At 34.8% G+C, this 17,295-nt stretch overlaps 2 protein-coding genes across 4 annotated transcripts; both read right to left on the minus strand.

Moving 5' to 3' along the window:
- Window positions 1-3,021: 3,021 nt before the first annotated feature.
- On the minus strand, window positions 3,022-6,935 carry LOC125370687. The gene is made up of 2 exons (XM_048377154.1): window positions 3,513-6,935; window positions 3,022-3,201 (listed from the first exon to the last, which is right to left on the minus strand). The coding sequence occupies exons 1-2, from the start codon at window positions 4,756-4,758 to the stop codon at window positions 3,182-3,184; spliced, it is 1,266 nt and encodes a 421-aa protein (XP_048233111.1). The 5' UTR covers window positions 4,759-6,935; the 3' UTR covers window positions 3,022-3,181.
- A 153-nt stretch (window positions 6,936-7,088) lies between these two features.
- LOC8284133 (E3 ubiquitin-protein ligase SDIR1) lies at window positions 7,089-12,104 on the minus strand. 3 transcript variants are annotated; one of them, XM_015720026.3, is made up of 9 exons: window positions 11,751-12,104; window positions 9,793-9,879; window positions 9,634-9,688; window positions 9,494-9,549; window positions 9,190-9,406; window positions 8,969-9,083; window positions 8,827-8,875; window positions 7,690-7,815; window positions 7,089-7,350 (listed from the first exon to the last, which is right to left on the minus strand). In XM_015720026.3, exons 2-9 carry the CDS (start codon window positions 9,868-9,870, stop codon window positions 7,225-7,227), a joined length of 822 nt encoding a protein of 273 aa, XP_015575512.2. In that variant the 5' UTR covers window positions 9,871-9,879; window positions 11,751-12,104; the 3' UTR covers window positions 7,089-7,224. The 3 variants fall into 3 exon arrangements, with proteins under 3 accessions (XP_015575512.2, XP_015575514.2, XP_015575513.2); XM_015720028.3 differs by having other exon boundaries at window positions 9,494-9,546; window positions 11,751-12,099; XM_015720027.3 differs by lacking the exon at window positions 11,751-12,104 and adding an exon at window positions 10,037-10,239.
- Window positions 12,105-17,295: the final 5,191 nt, after the last annotated feature.

Here is a 17,295-nt window from a genome sequence, read left to right on the forward strand (position 1 = left end):
ATACCTGATCGCCTGGTGCGCATAGAATGAACAATTTCCTGAAAGATAACAGTATTACCCGTAATTTGACGGCCTGGAACAAAGCTATATTGAGTTATAGCAATGATATCAGCCAAAAAACCTTTCAAACGGTTCACCAAAGTCTTAATAATGACCTTAAATGGAGCCATGTCGAATAATGCATTATGAACATCATCACTAGAAAATGGCTTGTCCTATCAAAGTTTGGGAGAGGAAAAAATATTATTGATTTTCTCTATACATGTTTTCTTACAATGTTTGCTATATACACAAAAAATACAAAAAAATATACTAGCTTTACACGTGTCTAGTTCCTATTGGTGACATACATATTCTATTAGCCCCCCTCAAGTTGGAGCATACAAATTCTGGATGCCCAACTTAGAAATGGAAGCTTGGAACAGAGTTGTAAGAAGAGGCTTTGTAAAGGAATCAGCCAGTTGTTTTGATGAAGGGACTCGTATAAGATGGATGATTCCACGTTGAATTTTCTCTCGGATGAGGTAGCAATCAATTTCTATATGCTTGGTCCTTGCATGATATATAGGATTCTCAGCAATTCTGATGGCAGACAAGTTGTCACAATTCAGATTTGCTGGAGAAAAGGGGAGCTGCAAATCCTGAAGGAGAAAGTGAAGCCATTGTATCTCACATGTCACTGCAGCTATAGCTCTATATTCTGCTTCAATTGAAGAGCGTAAGACTGTTTGTTGTTTCTTTGACTTCCATGAGATCAATGCTGAACTGAGAAAAACACAAAATCCAGTGATAGACTTTCGGGAATCAGGGCATGAAGCCCAATTAGAATCGCTGAAAACTTTAAGTCGGAGATCACCTGTTGTTGGGAAAATGAAGCCCTGTCCTGAAGTCCCTTTCAAATACTGGAGAACTCTATGAGCTGAGGTCAAATGAATATCTGTAGGGGCTTGAAGGAACTGAGATAACTGTTGTCCTGCATATGCTATGTCAGGCCTAGTATGGGTCAGGTACAGCAGCTTGCCAACTAGACTTTTGTATGCTGTAATGTCTTTGAGAACCTGCCCCCCTGTTCTAGATAATTTCTCAGTGGATGCTATCGGTGTCAGTACGAGAAAACCAGTCTCTTGCGAAAGATCTAAAGTGTATTTTCTCTGGCATAGATTACTACCGGTTTTGGACCTGGCAACCTCTAATCCAAGAAAAAATTTTAGTTCTCCAAGATCCTTAATTTGGAAAGTATCATGCAGTAATCTTTTTATCTTTACAATTTATGTCATGTCCGAACTTGCTAAGACAATGTCATCCACATAAATAGCTAAAGCAATGAAATTTGATCCAGTACCTTTGGTAAAGAGAGAGGAGTCTGATGTAGCCTGTTTAAACATCTGAGTATGTAATGCAGCAGTTAGTTTTTCATTCCATTGCATGCTTGCTTGTTTCAATCCATATAAGCTCTTCTTTAGTTTGCAAACCGTATTAGACTGCATAGGTTGAAAACCAGGGGGCAAATCCATGTAGATCTCCTCTTGTAAGTCACCATGCAAAAAGGCGTTGTTGATATCAAGCTGACAAAGGTTCCAGTCCTTTGTAGCAGCTACAACCATAAGAGTTCTGATTGTGGTGATCTTTGCTACAGGACTAAACGTATCGAGAAAGTCAATTCCAGACCTTTGAGTGTATCCCTTAGCCACAAGCCTTGCTTTGTATCGTTCTAATGTTCCATCAGCTTTAAGCTTTGTTTTATACACCTATTTACAATCAATAGTCTGTTTGCCCTTGGGTAAAGGAACTAATTCCCAGGTATTACTTTCTTCTAAAGCAGCTATTTCTTCAGCCATTGCTTGTTTCCAACAAGTATGTGAGATTGCCTGATTATAATTTTTTGGTTCAGGTAATATTGATGTATTACATATATAGGACTGGTACTGAGGTGAGATCTTTTCATAAGATAGAATTTGAGAAATACGATGTGGTGTGGTTCTAGGTTTGGGCAAAGAAACTTCAAAATCATGAAACTTTGATGGTAGGTGAATATTTCTAGTAGGTCTGGAAGAGGGTTGAGGAATAGTACCTGAATCAATTAGAGGAGACTGTATTTCAGCAGTAGATGAATAGAGTGGATCAACTGTCTATGAATCTGCCCTCTTGAAATCTTCAAGTAAACTTTCATTTTGATAAACAGGAATAAGAACATCATTGGATGGTATTGTAGCAAAAAACTCTTTAAATGGGAACTTGTTTTCTGTAAATGTTACATCTCTAGAGACAAAAATGCTTTTATCCTCTAAATTGTATACTCTGTAACCTTTAGTGTTTTTAGGAAAACCAATGAAAACACACTTGATTGCTCTAGGACGCATTTTTGTCATAGGATGAGGTAAAACAGAAGCAAATGCTAAACAACCAAAGACTTTGAGCTGATCATAAGAAGGTTTGACCTTAAAAAGAATCTCAAAAGGAGTAGGCTGGTTTAAAACTGGTGTTGGAGTCCTGTTAATTAAAAAGGTAGCATGCAGGAGAGAATCAGTCCAAAAACAAAGATGGAGATTGGCTTGAATCCTTAAACTCCGTGCAACAGAGAGAATATGCTGGTGTTTTCTCTCAACAATACTATTTTGTTGAGGTGTATAGGTAAAAGAAGTTTGGTGAACAATCCCTTTTGATTTGTAAAAATCGGTCATTTCAAATTCTTTCCCGTTATCGGTTCTAAAGCATTTAATCTTGATTGAGAACTGAGTTTCAACAAGATGGTAAAAATCAATGATTAAATGTCTAGCTTCTGACTTAAGCTTCATAGGATAAATCCACAGGAATCTACTCTTGTCATCAACTACGGTTAAAAAATATGAATGACCATATATGCTTTTAACAGGAAAGGGTCCCCAAATGTCTAAATGAACAAGATAAAAAATTGAAGTAGAAAAAGAATTGCTAACAAGAAAAGTGGGCCTTTTTTGTTTAGCCAAATTACAAACTTCACATTCAAAGCAATTATCATTAATCACAACATTATGAAACTGATCAAGAGATTTCATTACTTGTTTAGAAAGGTGGCCTAGTCTGTTATGCCACAGAGTAAAAGCAACGACATTACAACTAATAGGAAATGAATTTAAAAACTTCTCACTATCTTCTTGTTGTAAAAGCTGATACAATCCATTCACTTGCTTAGCTATACCAGTCATTCCAAAGTTTCATGTCCTGAATATAACAAAAGTTGGAAGAAAAAATGAGAGAATAAATGTTGTTTTTGGTTAACTGCAAAGTGGAGATGAGATTAAAAGCAAAATTTAGTATGTAGAAAACCTTATGAAGAATCAAAGAGGGTGATAATTCTACAGTGCCTATACGTGTAACCTGAACTAATTCATTATTAGGCAACTTCACATATTTGTCAAAAACTTTGTAATGCCTTTTGAAAAAACTGAGAGAATTAGTAATGTGATCGGTAGTTCCTGAATCTACAATCCATTTCCTATTGTGGAATTTCTTATAACAATATAGGACAATACCTTTTTTAGCAATAGGATCGAAGACAGAGGATAAGGCATTGATCTGGGAGTTGGCTGCATTATGAGAATCAACTGCCTTTTCTTGAATTATTGGCATCAGACTATTATACCGATCCCTTGTAAAAGTAATAGGACCATCATCACCAGATTTGTGAGAAGAGTTATGATTGTCATAATTCATATGATATGCCAACTGTTCAGTAGTTGAAAAATTATGATTGTCAAAAGGAAAAGATGCAATCTGGTTTGTAGAATTCTGAAAATTCTTGCTTGTTCCCTTGTATCCCGATTGGAATCCATTCTTTCTGTAACACTTGTCAAGAGGATGCCCATACATTCCACAGAAAGTGCAGGTAGGCTTCTTGGCCCCATTGTTTGGAAAAGTTCCAGAATTGCCAAAAAATCTTTTTTGACTGTTACCAAGGTTGAGTTGTTGGTTTTCCATCTTCGGTCTAAAACCATTCATATTCTTCAAGTGTTGATTATGTTCAAGGTTAAAACCAATCGCTCTACTTCGAGTGTTCATATTGAATTTCCCGACAAGCAGTATGTTTGAATCACAAGAAACTGTAGCAGCACTCAAAGACCTTTCATGTTGAATCACAATAGCAAATATTTCATTCACAGGGGGCATTAGTTTCATCATAAGAATCTGAGACCTTTGGACAGAAAAGTTCTCATTTAACCCTTTAAGCAACTTTAGGATAAAATCTTGTTTCCTATACTTATTAGCAGAACACTCACAAGCATGTAGAGGTCTCAAATTACATATCTCATCCCATAAGATCTTCAAGTGGGTGTGATAAGTAGTAACAGAAAGGTTACCTTGTTGCAGAGAGAAGAATTCCTGCTGAAGATCAGAAATCCTTATAAGGTCCCCTTGTGAAAAACGATCATATAAGTCTGCCCAAAGATCATATGCATAGTCCAGCCACATTACACTTTGCCCAATTTCTGTATTAAGGGACCTCTGTAACCAGGAAAGCACAAGATTGTTGCATTTCAAGCAAGCGTTGTAAGAAGGATCTTCTTCCCTATGAACCTTAATTGAACCATTAACAAATTGAAATTTGTTCTTTGAAATCAAAGACATCTTCATAGATTGTGCCCAACTATGATAGTTATTGCCAATTAATTGATATGAAGTTAACATGGGAATTGGATTTTCATTTGGGTGGATGTAATATTCACTATTCTGATCATCAATTTTAAAGGTTTGTATAGAATTAAAATCTTCAGTAACCATTGAAAAGATCACTGCCCACTTAAAAAGGTTAGAATAAACCCCTGTAACAAACGCTTCTTCCAGAACTCAAAAGGCTTCAGGAAGCCAACCCCAAAAGAAAACTACCGTAATAGCTATAGTTGCATCATTTACCAAGACATATGCATCTCTTTCTGTTGCAGTGGCTAATCACATACTAACTGTCGTAGCTGTTGATGCGGCCTAATAGTGAAAGAGATCGATAACAGGGTTTTATAGGATCAAGAAGATGACGATCCCAAACGGGTTTATATTTTAAATCTGCAATAACTCGATCTTGACCCATAGCAATATGGGCAAACGAGTTAAGAAACTCAGCACTACCAATCCCGTCACACACACAATGGCTGAAACAAACACCTAACGACGCAGCACGTGCATATAACGCTGCCCAGAATGCAGCATTTGATAATACGACTACAACTGCAATCCTCCCCCAACTACCAGTAGAATCCAAACAAAATCAAAAGTTTCGTCCTGCTCACCAACTGTTCGATAAAATTTCCGACTTACCAACTGTTCTTGCGGCTCACCAGCTGCTCACCAACTGTTCTTCTTGCGCACCAACTCTAAGTCGCACATCAATGTTCTTGAAACAAGACACAAAACGGCAGCCACACTGAGGCATTACCGACGAAATCAACTGTGCGCCCCATCTCTGTTTATTTTCAAAGCGAACCAGGTGAAAGACACCCAAGGAATCAGTCAAGCAGCAGACACACAACAGTCTACACAGTAGTCGAACAACAGACGCACGCAGCAGATGCACAACACAGCAAACGCACAGTCGACGTGTTTTCAGCAGACCCAGTAGTCGACTGCACGCAGCAAGAAGAAGAACAACACAGTCAATCAAAGCAGACCCAGCAGCAAGAAGACGCACGCAGCAGACTTAGCAGCAAGAAGAAGAACAGCAAGAACCAGCAGACCCAGCAGCAAGAGGAAGAACAATTTATTTTCCAGGACGCAGCAGCTCTGATACCATGTCAAAGTTTGGGAGAGGAAAAAATATTATTGATTTTCTCTAAACATGTTTTCTTACAATGTTTGCCATATACACAAAAAACACAAAAAAATATACTAGCTTTACAGGTGTTTAGTTCCAATTGATGACATACATATTCTATTATGTCCAGAAGATCATGGGCATGCTGAGATAACTGAGGGAAACAACCATTTGGCAGCAGGTGAAAAGAATCAGATACCTTCCTCAATATAATAAAAGTTGGAGAAAAAAATTATAAGCCATGGATTTAAGCTGCTCTTAGTCCCAGACACATTCCTCATTATCTAGCTTTTATCCAAGAACCCTTGGATAACATTCTTACTACGGCGAACAAGAGTAGATAGATGAAAATACTTAGTATTTCTATCACTAGACATGATCCAATCCCGCCTTGATTTCTGAAACCAGTGAACTTCTTTTTGATGAAGAACCAAATCCAACTCTTGTCGAAGTTTCTTCTCTAGCTTTACAAGCCCTGGATTAGGAGAAGATGCTAAATGGTGTTGGATGGCACGTGCCCAGAGCCATCTTTTCCTCCTGAAAATATTTCCAAGGCTTTCAGAATTCCATTTAGTAAGGTTCTTGGCCAGAATTGTATTGTTCTCAAAAACTGCTTAGAATGATCCCAAGATTGAGAAATCATATTATGAAAGTTAGGATGAGTTAACCAGGCTGCTTCAAGCGGAAAGTGCCCAGGGCCCGAAGCACTAGAGCTAAAAGATGAAGCCAACTTCAAAGGACAGTGATCAGAACAATGTCTCGGCAAATGAAAACCTGAAGCTTGAGGAAAGGCACTCTTCCAATGAGCATTACAAAGAACATGGTCCAATCGAGCACTATTGATATTACAAGAATTAACTCCCGCGACCAAGTAAAAGCCGACCCAACATAACCAAGATCAACTATTTAAAATAGAGTTTGAATATGTTATTGAGAAAATATTATAAGCTTTTTTATTTTATCTTTCTTTATAGAAGTTTTTTTGTTACTAAGTTTAATGGCAAGTATATATATATATCCCACATTAACAGCTTAGGATAGTAGCCCAGCGGGAACGGCTTTCATCAGGTGGCTTCAAATCCTGAGAGAAACGATTTCTTGAGGGCAATTTTCCACAAGAGCGCCCAGAACTGCTGCATCCACAGCGGAGGAGAGCCCATATTGTCACGTCCAGCAGGGAGGAGAGCCCATACCGCTGCCACTTGTCGTCTCCTATCTTAAGTTCGAAATACATCCTATTACAATAATGTCCAGCACCTGCCTCTTAATTAAGGTGCCACTTGTATTTAAAGGCTTTTGAGCTAAATTTAAGCATCTAAATAAACTTTCACATTCTAAATTCAGCAAAATGTTTGCTTATTTACATTCATTTTTTATGCAAAATGACAAGATCATAGAATATTCTAATTTTTCTATACAGAATGCATAATTGAAAGCAGCCACTAGACCATATCTGAACCATCTGAAATGCTCTCTGCGCTTTCCTGCCATCCTGAACCAATCCGAAATTTACACACAGGACATGTGCCTTGTTGCCGCAACCATGGATCAATGCAATTTGTATGAAACTGCAAAATGCAAAAGGGGTGATTCTAGTAATCAAAACAACATATAGCTTCACTGGCATACATGCCAGTATAACAACATTTGCCTCATGAAGTCACTCAACTAAGCAACCATTTGAAAAGAAAAACAATAAGGGTACTCTTCTCAAATTAGAGAAACTGATAACTTCAGTGACGATGCTACATATCTGCAATTCATAAACTTTTAAATCAAGTGTAAAAAATTTGTACAAGCAACTTGACGGAATCCACATTATCACCTTAAGTAATTTAAAGACTTTAGACGACATATAATTAATTGTTGCACAGATAAAGATTGCATGATAGGAGAACAGGATGAACCTGATGCAAACATGGCAAGCTGCGAACAATTTCTCCCTTGTTAACTTGCTCCAAACATATAGAGCATGTTAATTCATCTTCTAAAGCCTTCACAGTCCCCTCTGACTTTCTAGAGTCTTGCGTCATCTGCTCACAAAGCTTAAAGTAAGACACCAATGCTTAACCACAAAAGAGAAAACAGTAATAACTCAAAATCCCTTAATGCCCAGACCATTAGAATTACAGATAGGTGAGGTACGCTAATCTTATGTGTGTGTGTATAAGTATGAAGGTGGATTTTCTTCTTGATCAAATGATAGAGGTGACTACCTTGGCAAAACTGTATGAAAGCTAGATCAATTTATACAATGGCTACGAAGGGCTGGAAATACTGTAAGCTGAAGAGGACTAATACATTGCAGGACAAATATCTATCAAATTCCATATATTTTGCTGCAGTTCATTCAACTTTTCATGATTGAAGTCCACAGACCAAGACTATTTACCACAATTCCGAATGAGTATTGTAGTTTATGTATATTCCTTTCTTTTCTTGTAACTGAATAACAATCTTCAGGAAAAGTCCTCATTTTCCCAGGATATTAAAAGAACCTCTTTAGACATTTAGTCCTGATATTGTACATATCATTTATACTATTATATTTACAGCTGATGGGGAGATTCATAAAAGATCTTGACAATATGCTTTAGCCTAAACCCCACAAGGATTTATCACCTAAAAGAATTAGTTTTTTTGACTAAAATGAGGGGGGACAGAACCTGAAAGCAATTAGCATACCAGAGAAACCTTTAGTAGCTTAACTAGTTATCATTGGCCAGAAGAGGTGACCATAGAATGAGACTAAACAATTATCTATGATACCCTAACATCCCACATAACTTTGATAAATTAGCAAGATTACTGGGATGGGTAGGTCAGTGAAGAGTCTTGGATAGACGATGTGTGGCATGTGACCATGGTTCATCATCACCATGTCCCCAGCATGTGGAAAAATAAAATTAGGTAATACAATGGATGCCTCATTTATGAAGTATCTAATTTTCTTTCCTTTGTTATATTGGCAAATGGATAATTACCACAAATGAAAGACCCATGATCAATATAATTGATTATGGATATAAAGGGAAAAAAGTTACCTCTGTTGGAGCCGAAGAAGATGACGCCTGCTGCTGGGATGTGCAGGCACTGTTGTGAAAAAATCATGAGTCATCTCGCTATATCATTTCAAGGTGAAAAGAAGGAGGGAAAAGAAGCATCAAAGGGATCATCCAAACTTACTTCTCAGATCTAGGAACCTTATACTTGTGAACAGGCAAGGCATTAATCTCCTCCTCACTCATTGAATGCGCCGCAGAAGCATTATCAGAATCCAGAGCTCTGAGGGTTTCATAATCTTCCCCAGCACAATTAAGTAAAATCAAATTTCAGCACATACACATTCAAAATCGAACAAGAGGCCTACTTCCACCTAGCACACAAGCTAGATAAACCACCAATACCTAGGTCATCAAATTCATGGTCAAGAAGAGCAAGCTGAAGTCTAAGTCCTTGTAATCGTCCCCTTGTTGCAAAAGCAACTGATGGTGGCATATGCAAACGCAATTCAGTATGACCTACTAAACCACTAGCAGCTGCTGTATGAGATCGAGGTTGTTGACAAGTAGCAAAGATTCTCAAACTCGTTGCCATCAGAAAAACAATAACAACTATCCAAAGCTACAATCACACATAAAGACATTAAATAAAAACCTTACTCTTAATTAAATGTTATTTTATACAAAACATATTCAGATATATACATACCAGGAAATTTGGTGATATTTGGTGAGAGTTCAAAATCATAAACAGCAAAAGAACTGCTGAATATAAAATTTAAATTAGAATTTAAGGTTTAAAATACTTAGGATAATAAGATTATGATAGAGATCACAAATTAACATTACCTGTGACAAGAAAAGCAAGCGAATTGGAATTAACAGGACGCGCAGTATGAATACGCTGATAAAAGTAATTACAAAAATTATGTTATTAATATTATTGCATAATCCAAATTAACTGTAAAGCATATTATATGAAAATAAAAATGGAAGATTAAGACTTACCAGATTAGGTCGTTCAGTGAAAAAGGTAGGAAATCCAGTTTCAACATCTCCTCTTGAACCTCGAAATCCAAAACTCATGATGGCTGCCTGCAAATTGCTTACAAGAACAATACTAAGAGAAGTCCAGTGGAAGATAATATAAAGTGACTACTTCACTATTCAAGTTCTGAGTGAAATTCCAAATACAAAAAATAAATTATCCAAATGGGGGTTTAAATATATTGGAAATTTTTGGTGGGGTTACCTTTTGGGGAGGATTGGATTATACTTATGAACTTGGATAAGACTTATATGTCCCCTTCCATGCTTGAGCAGACCCTAGGTGAAGATGAGTGGGGGTCCACTGAGATTAATTCTTTTTCTTTTTTTCTTTTTTTGAAAATTTAAAAAAAAAATTGTTTATAAAGATTATTTGAAATTTCATATTTTCTTAATTTTTTAATATTATGAATACTAGTAAGCTTTTTTCTCAAAAAAAAAGAAAACTGTAAGCTTTCTAAAAATTAATCAACCAAAGAAACATTTTATTTATTTATGGGGCATATTTGCTAATGATATCAGCATTATATTTATTGATATTAAATTGAGTTGATATTAAACATATAGTTCAAAGTATCAAAACATAGTACTTAAAAAGGATTATCGAATAAAAAAATTATTAATTATAAGTTTTATTGTTAGTCCCCACTCATTTCAAATCTTGCATCCGCCCATGCTTCCATGTATATATTCCTTAATAAATAGGTGAATTACACATAGCTTGAATGTTTTAAACATGAGGTTCAATGATTGACACATATCATCTAATACCAATGACTCATCTATCAGCCATAAACTATTTTCACACAAACTTAAGCTGGATTTTCAGGTTTTCGGGTAGGAAAAGGATTAGAATCACAATGTAATATCAAAATGACCAGACATTTAAAAAGCATGATAATCAGGGATTGTAATTGACTGTTAAAAGTTTTGAATACTTCTATTAATAGGTCAATTTTATTTTTTTTTATCTTTTAAAAACTGCTCTTGTAAAAACTTATTTTGTTTCTAGAAACATTATTGGTTTATCTGCTTTTGGAGAAAAGCAGTTCTGAAAAATCAAATCTCAAGAAAAGAGAAGAAAAAAAAAAAGGACTTTGTTTTATTTTTTTCTCAAAGCTCAGGTTGTTCTTGACTAATCCCTGTATTTTGCCTCCAACTCTTAAATAACTGACAAGTATACTGAATATTAATAAACAAGTTATTTATCCATATTTATCACTCATTCAACCCCTAGATGCAATACACCAAAGTACACAAAAAAATCCATTTACAAATATATAATTGTTTATAAGAAAGTAAGCCAAACAAACTCGTAATTTTATGTTTATTATCATTTTTTTCTGCAACCATTATCTTGAACACATGTCATTTAAACACCGGGAGTATATACCGCAACGAATACAAAAAAAAAGAGACACATATAAGAGTGTTTTATACTTTAGAATTAAACCATCGATACATGCTTAATTATATAAATCTAATAAATATGTGCCATCATTTATCAGTTTGGTATAGAGATATCTATCAGCCTGGTATATAAGTAAGAAAATATACCCAGACGGAAGAAGAATTTTCCTAGATAATACTGTTTACAAACAGCTAATTAGCATAAATAGCCATCTATATACAACTCGTTTAAACTATAGTACACTTTCTAATGACCAATATCAGAAAACGACCAGTCGTCTGCTACTCTTCTTCAACCGACAACAAACAGATAAATAAATATTGGGTTTATCTTCTATAATCAAAATTAACAAAATAATTAAAGAAACCCAACAAGCAGAAGCTTAAAAGAAACAAAAATCATATCTGAAATACGTTCATTTTGCTTTTTTACTAATATGATCAAAGATGAAATGACATATGATGCAAAAGCTGCATAAGAAATTAAAGAAGAAGAAAAGATCCCTTACCTAAAATGCAGATCAAGAAAGGTATTTATGGAACACAGGGAGGCAAAAGCATCAGAAGAAATGGAGATCAAAGGTGATAATGCTGCAGAGAGAGTGAGAGTAATAATAACTAGCAAGCAGCAGGTGTTTATTATTAATAAGCTTTTCCGAAATGGGGTTTGATCTGTGGATTTCTTTTCCCATAATTTAAGGTGGCTGTTCCAGACACTTCTAGAGGTTGACACATCAACTTAAACTCAAGCCACCCATCGCCACGACTTAAGTCAGCTCCCTCCCTCCCCTATTGATTTTACTGAAATACTTTATCTACTAATTCAACAGGTGTTTTTATTTTTGAACGGATTTATCAGTGTCTCGAGGGGGAAAAATGTAAGTTAGAGAAAGAAAGGGTGTAAAGAGAAATGGAGAAATAAATAGAAAAGAAAAAGGTGAATTTCTTTCTGAATCTCTTATTTCTTGTTTTTGTTTGGAAAATTATAGAAAATGAAGAATAGAAAAGTTTCTTAAATTTAAATTACTGTTTTACTCTTTGTAACCATCTATTTTATGTATAGAAAAAGTTTCAATGAATTATTTTATAATTTAACTTATTTTTATTATAAAATATGTGATTTGGTCGTTGTTATTTTAAGATTATGTGAATATGATTCTTAGCAAATAACAATCAAATTATATAACATTGTTAATAAATGCTGAACTGATAATTAAAAAAATAACGACTATTGCATGCTACGTCATAATTTTTTATGCAATTTAGTTGTTACTTACTAACTTTAATATTCACAGAATATTAAAATGGTAAAAAATAAATCATAAAGTCTAAAATAAAAATACGATAAATTATATAATAATTTATTAAAAGAAATTATATTATATGACATTATTGAAACATAATTGTAAGATTAATTTTTTATGAAACTAATTTATAAAATATTTATAAGAATATTATAAATTTATTTTTAGAATTATTAATTTTCTTTTGTTTACTATTAACTACAATTAATGTGCAAGAAAATCTTTGTAGTATTTATATTCTCTTTTTTTCTGATTTTCTCATTTTCTCAGATGAGGGAACGTTTCCTCCACCCTTTTTTTCACCTCTCTTTCCTTTTTCCACCATTTTTTGAAGAAGATAATTTAAAAATTAAATTAATTTTTTTATAGATTATGAGAATTATTTAAAAAGTACAGTTTATTTCTTAAATTATTAAATTTCGAGTTTCTTATATTATAATAATAATAGATATATTATCATTGGAAAATATTAAAAATTAAAAATATAATGGTTATTATATTATATTCATTTATCACTTACATGATCAAATATGGTGTAATGAAATGATGAATACATTATATTTCATTTTTTTTCTTTGATTTCTAACTTAATTAATTACATTACAGTCCATTACCCTATACTAAATATAGTTTTACTGTTTATATTTTTTTATTTCTATTTTTTTTCCACTCTTCCAAATATGTTTTCTCCACCATTTTTCTCTACACATATCTTTCCTTTTCCTATCCTCTCTCCTCTTTTCCAAATAATGGTTTAGGAAAAACCTATTCATATACTCATTCAAATATATCAATTAGTAGTTTGTCTGTGTATGGCACGATTGTTGCTAATATAGAAGGCAGTAGCAACAGTCAAATGAAAAATCCAACGCCAAATGCTACAAGTAGGAGAAAGTGAGACTATTGTTAATCTTTGATCATCGAACCAAGAAGCTCTAAAGTTCGAGTTTAGATTTTACTTGATTGAGACACTGCTTCCTGAAGAATTTATAGTGTTATTAACATAAAAAAATTTAATTAATAAACCAAAACATTATAGGTGTTTTAATGTCTTTTAAAAAAATGAGTCTGACCAGTATATTTTTACAAATCTCGAAAGATACTAATTAACTCAATAACTTTTTCAATATTTTCAAAGTCCTCAAAATCATATAAAATTCTTATCATTGATAGACTGTTTCTTCCTTGACTCGTATAACTTTTAACTAAAGGATATTATTAGTCTATTTTTCTAAACAACCCCATGTCAGTTCCACTAGTATCACATTTAATCTTGAATAGTTTGTCAAAAGCCTAGCAAAGCGAAGCCTCCAGTTGTTCATAATTCTTTTTTATTTGAGCAAATTCTACTCTTGTTTTTCACTCTATTGAAATTCCATCTTCTTTGAACACTCAGTAATAAGTGCAACACTACAAATTGACTGCAAAAGATTGTCAGCCCCATAAAAGCTTCACACATCACTCATTTTCTTAAGGTTAGGCCCCTCTGTAAAAGCTTTCACCTTCTTCTTGTGTATTTTAATCTTCTTTTTGCTCACTATAAACCTTAAGAATAATAAACTTTGCTCATAAAGTATTTTTTTTCAAATCAACATAAAGCATAGTCTCTTTGAACGTATATAATATTTTGATAATATACTCACATGGTTATCAACAGATTTGTTATATATAAAGTATCATCAAGCTGGACCACAATGAATTTGCCAATAAAATATCTAAATATTTGATTCATTAGCTCCATTAATGTGTTTGGTGCATTAGTTAGTTTAAATAGCATATGATTAACCACTCCTATAGATCATCTATTCTCTTGAAAGTAGTCTTCCACTCATCTTTTAGACGAATTCTGATTTGATGATCTATATCCAATTCTAGGATCAATCTTGGTAAAGTTCACAACCCTATTAATTTGATCAGTCATATCATCAAGTATAGAAATTAAGAATATGCACTTGCGGTAAAAAATAATCATCTTGTCAACATACATCCTCTAAATTCTATCTTTCTTCAACGTCAATAATGCTAGCATTCATGATTAACTCATGCTATCCTTAATATGCCTTTACTCAACATTCTTTACCTTATCCAACAATATTTTATTGTCCTTAAAACTCATCTTGTAATATGGTAAATTAGGTAGGCTAGCACCAAAAACAAATCAATATGATGATGCATTCACATCACTACTGAGATTTACCATATCAATAACATTATGATGAGTACTTACCAATATAAAAGGATGCCTTGCAATATTCAGTAATTCGAATTCCTTCAACGGTGTAAGGATTAAGATCTACCTCAAGAGTTAATTATAATTTTTAAGGATTAAGATCTACCTTAAGAGTTAATTGTGGTTTTTATATCCCGTTGCTACAAATACTATTATCGATATTAAGACTACATAAATTATCTTTCACCATATACCTTGTGCAAAGAGAGTGTGTTATTGAGAATCATCTCCACTCTTTTAAGATATTATTACTACACATATTTTTTTTCGGAATCATAATAATCTCTTTCATTCTCACTATGAGGACCATAATATACCTCATCCTTAATTGAGTCTCTCATTTCCTTCTTAACTATATTGATTGCTTTCCTCCTTAGACAATACTTAATCTATGTCTTATCTCATTACATCTAGAGCCCCTCAGTAATTGTTATATCCTATGCTATGTTTATGCGACCTTCTCTTAGTCTAGTCTTTCTCAACCATTTTCACCAAATAGATGCTCCCCACCTTAATTGGAAAGCCACTAACTTACTTTCAACTTAAACTTATCATCCTGTCACGACCCCACCGGTGGGCCCGTGACCGGCACTAGGAAATGGGTAGGCGTAAGGCCACCGAAACCAGTAGTAAGCCTGACACTCACTGACTTAAACAAATTTCATCTCAAATTTATATTATTAAAGCCACAAATTATCTTAATAGCTACATTCTACATAAATACTTCGGTCTGCCAGAAAAATTAGGCGAGACCCGAAACTCATAAAAATTTACAACTGATACATCTACTAATTACTACTGCAGAGAATCTAAGATTTACCAATTTACATACCAAATCAAATACATCACCCGATGATGAAGGAGTCAGGTCACGAATCTGAAAAACAGTAAAAATGAGACTGTCAGTCTCGAGAGTGAGTTAAAATCAAATAATCTGGGGACTATTGTATTCTTCTCAGAAAATATAGATTATTCAAATTAGTATATCAAACCATGCACGTAAATACAAATCACATTATAATCAAATACCATAATAAATAAATAAATAAAAATATATATTTACTTTTACGGGACGAGTGGCTCAGTAGAACCCTAACCCCAATTCTAGTAGCCTTTCGGCTCTCTTAATCCAACAGTCCGGGCGCCCCAGAGAGCAAGCTCGATCAGGGTCCTTACCTCCGAACACTTGAATTCCAAATAAGCCGGCACCAGAGCGTTGCTCGATCGGGACCTTAACTCCTAATCAATCGAACTCTGCAGAGCAATGCTCGATCGGGCAAACAAATCCATAATAACCTTATTACACTGTCTTTGATCATTACCGGTGCGCACGCGGTCCTGATGCAACCCACCAGGTGGCATGTTCTACGAAAGCCACATCTCCCAAAACGCAATCATCCATTTAATAAATATCATTGTATAATGAAATTATTCAACCATATCAAAATAACGATTAACAATTAAGAGTAAGACATCAGGCAACTCATGTGGAAAACTGAATATATTTGGTATTATTATAACATTACTATAATAATACTTATATTATTTTCAATAATTAATAATCCAGTAAAATTATTTACGTTGCGATACTAATAACCATATTAAGCATAAAGTTTCAAAATAGCATATTAAAATCAGACTTAGCAATAGTGCAATGATTAAATGACTTTAACTCACAGAATTGGGCGACCTCCTAGCTCTGCTCCGGTGCCTCAGTTGGAGCGAGCCGAACAAACGGACAATCTAGTCATGGAAAACAATTTATCAAAACGCTGAAACAATCGATCATTAATCCTAGGTCTAGACTCCTAGGACTGACTGTCTAAGAATCTCGACTCTAGAGAATTCTACCGAAAATCCAGCAGAACCTCCCCTACAACACGAACATTACCCCCCCATAAAAACGGGTCCAGGACCTGCCAGAAAAATACTGCAAATATCCAACAATTCAAACAACGGGAGTCGGGTCCCCAAACTTCACTATTTCCCGACTCCGCCACACAGTACAAAAATACGACTATGGCAGGCAAACTGACAATTATTTATGACTCACAAATATCATTAAATACTCAATACAATCAATAGACACACAAATTAAATCAAAGAATTTCCAAGATCAACGGCCAGAGAAAATTACCGAGACGCTCGGTCGACTCGCCTCCTGCCGCCGGAGTCCGATCGACAATCCGGACACACCATCGGACTCACAACGACGCGCTGACGATGATCTCCACTTCCAATTTTCTGATCTGACACCCGATCGTCCAGAGAGATTTGCGGACGATCTCGGCCGTCGATTTACAAACGGAGCCCGATTGCCTCGAAACCAGTGCCATCGCGAAGCTTGAGCTGAGGAGAGTCGAGATATGTCCTCCGATCGTCCATCCTCATGGGAGCTCGGAAAAGTCGAAAAACCTCGGCTGCCTCCATTTTCTCTCTCCACCGGATCTTCCGTTTCCGGCTACCACTGTCGACACCGCTGCCGCCAAAACAAAGCTAAGAGCGAGAGGAGTCGATCGG

This window comes from Ricinus communis, chromosome 1 (genome assembly GCF_019578655.1).
Source record: "Ricinus communis isolate WT05 ecotype wild-type chromosome 1, ASM1957865v1, whole genome shotgun sequence".
NCBI classification, from domain to species: domain Eukaryota; kingdom Viridiplantae; phylum Streptophyta; class Magnoliopsida; order Malpighiales; family Euphorbiaceae; genus Ricinus; species Ricinus communis.

Coding starts and splice junctions, on each gene's coding strand:
- LOC125370687 (XM_048377154.1), bottom strand. CDS start 4,758: ATGGTTACTGAAGATTTTAATTCTATACAAACCTTTAAAATTGATGAT. Junction 3,202..3,512: donor CGATCCTATTGCTAAAAAAG/GTATTGTCCTAT, acceptor TGTTATATTCAG/GACATGAAACTTTGGAATGA.
- LOC8284133 (XM_015720026.3), bottom strand. CDS start 9,870: ATGAGTTTTGGATTTCGAGGTTCAAGAGGAGATGTTGAAACTGGATTT. Junction 9,084..9,189: donor CCATGAATTTGATGACCTAG/GTATTGGTGGTT, acceptor GTGCTGGGGAAG/ATTATGAAACCCTCAGAGCT. Junction 8,876..8,968: donor AAGGTTCCTAGATCTGAGAA/GTAAGTTTGGAT, acceptor TTTTCACAACAG/TGCCTGCACATCCCAGCAGC.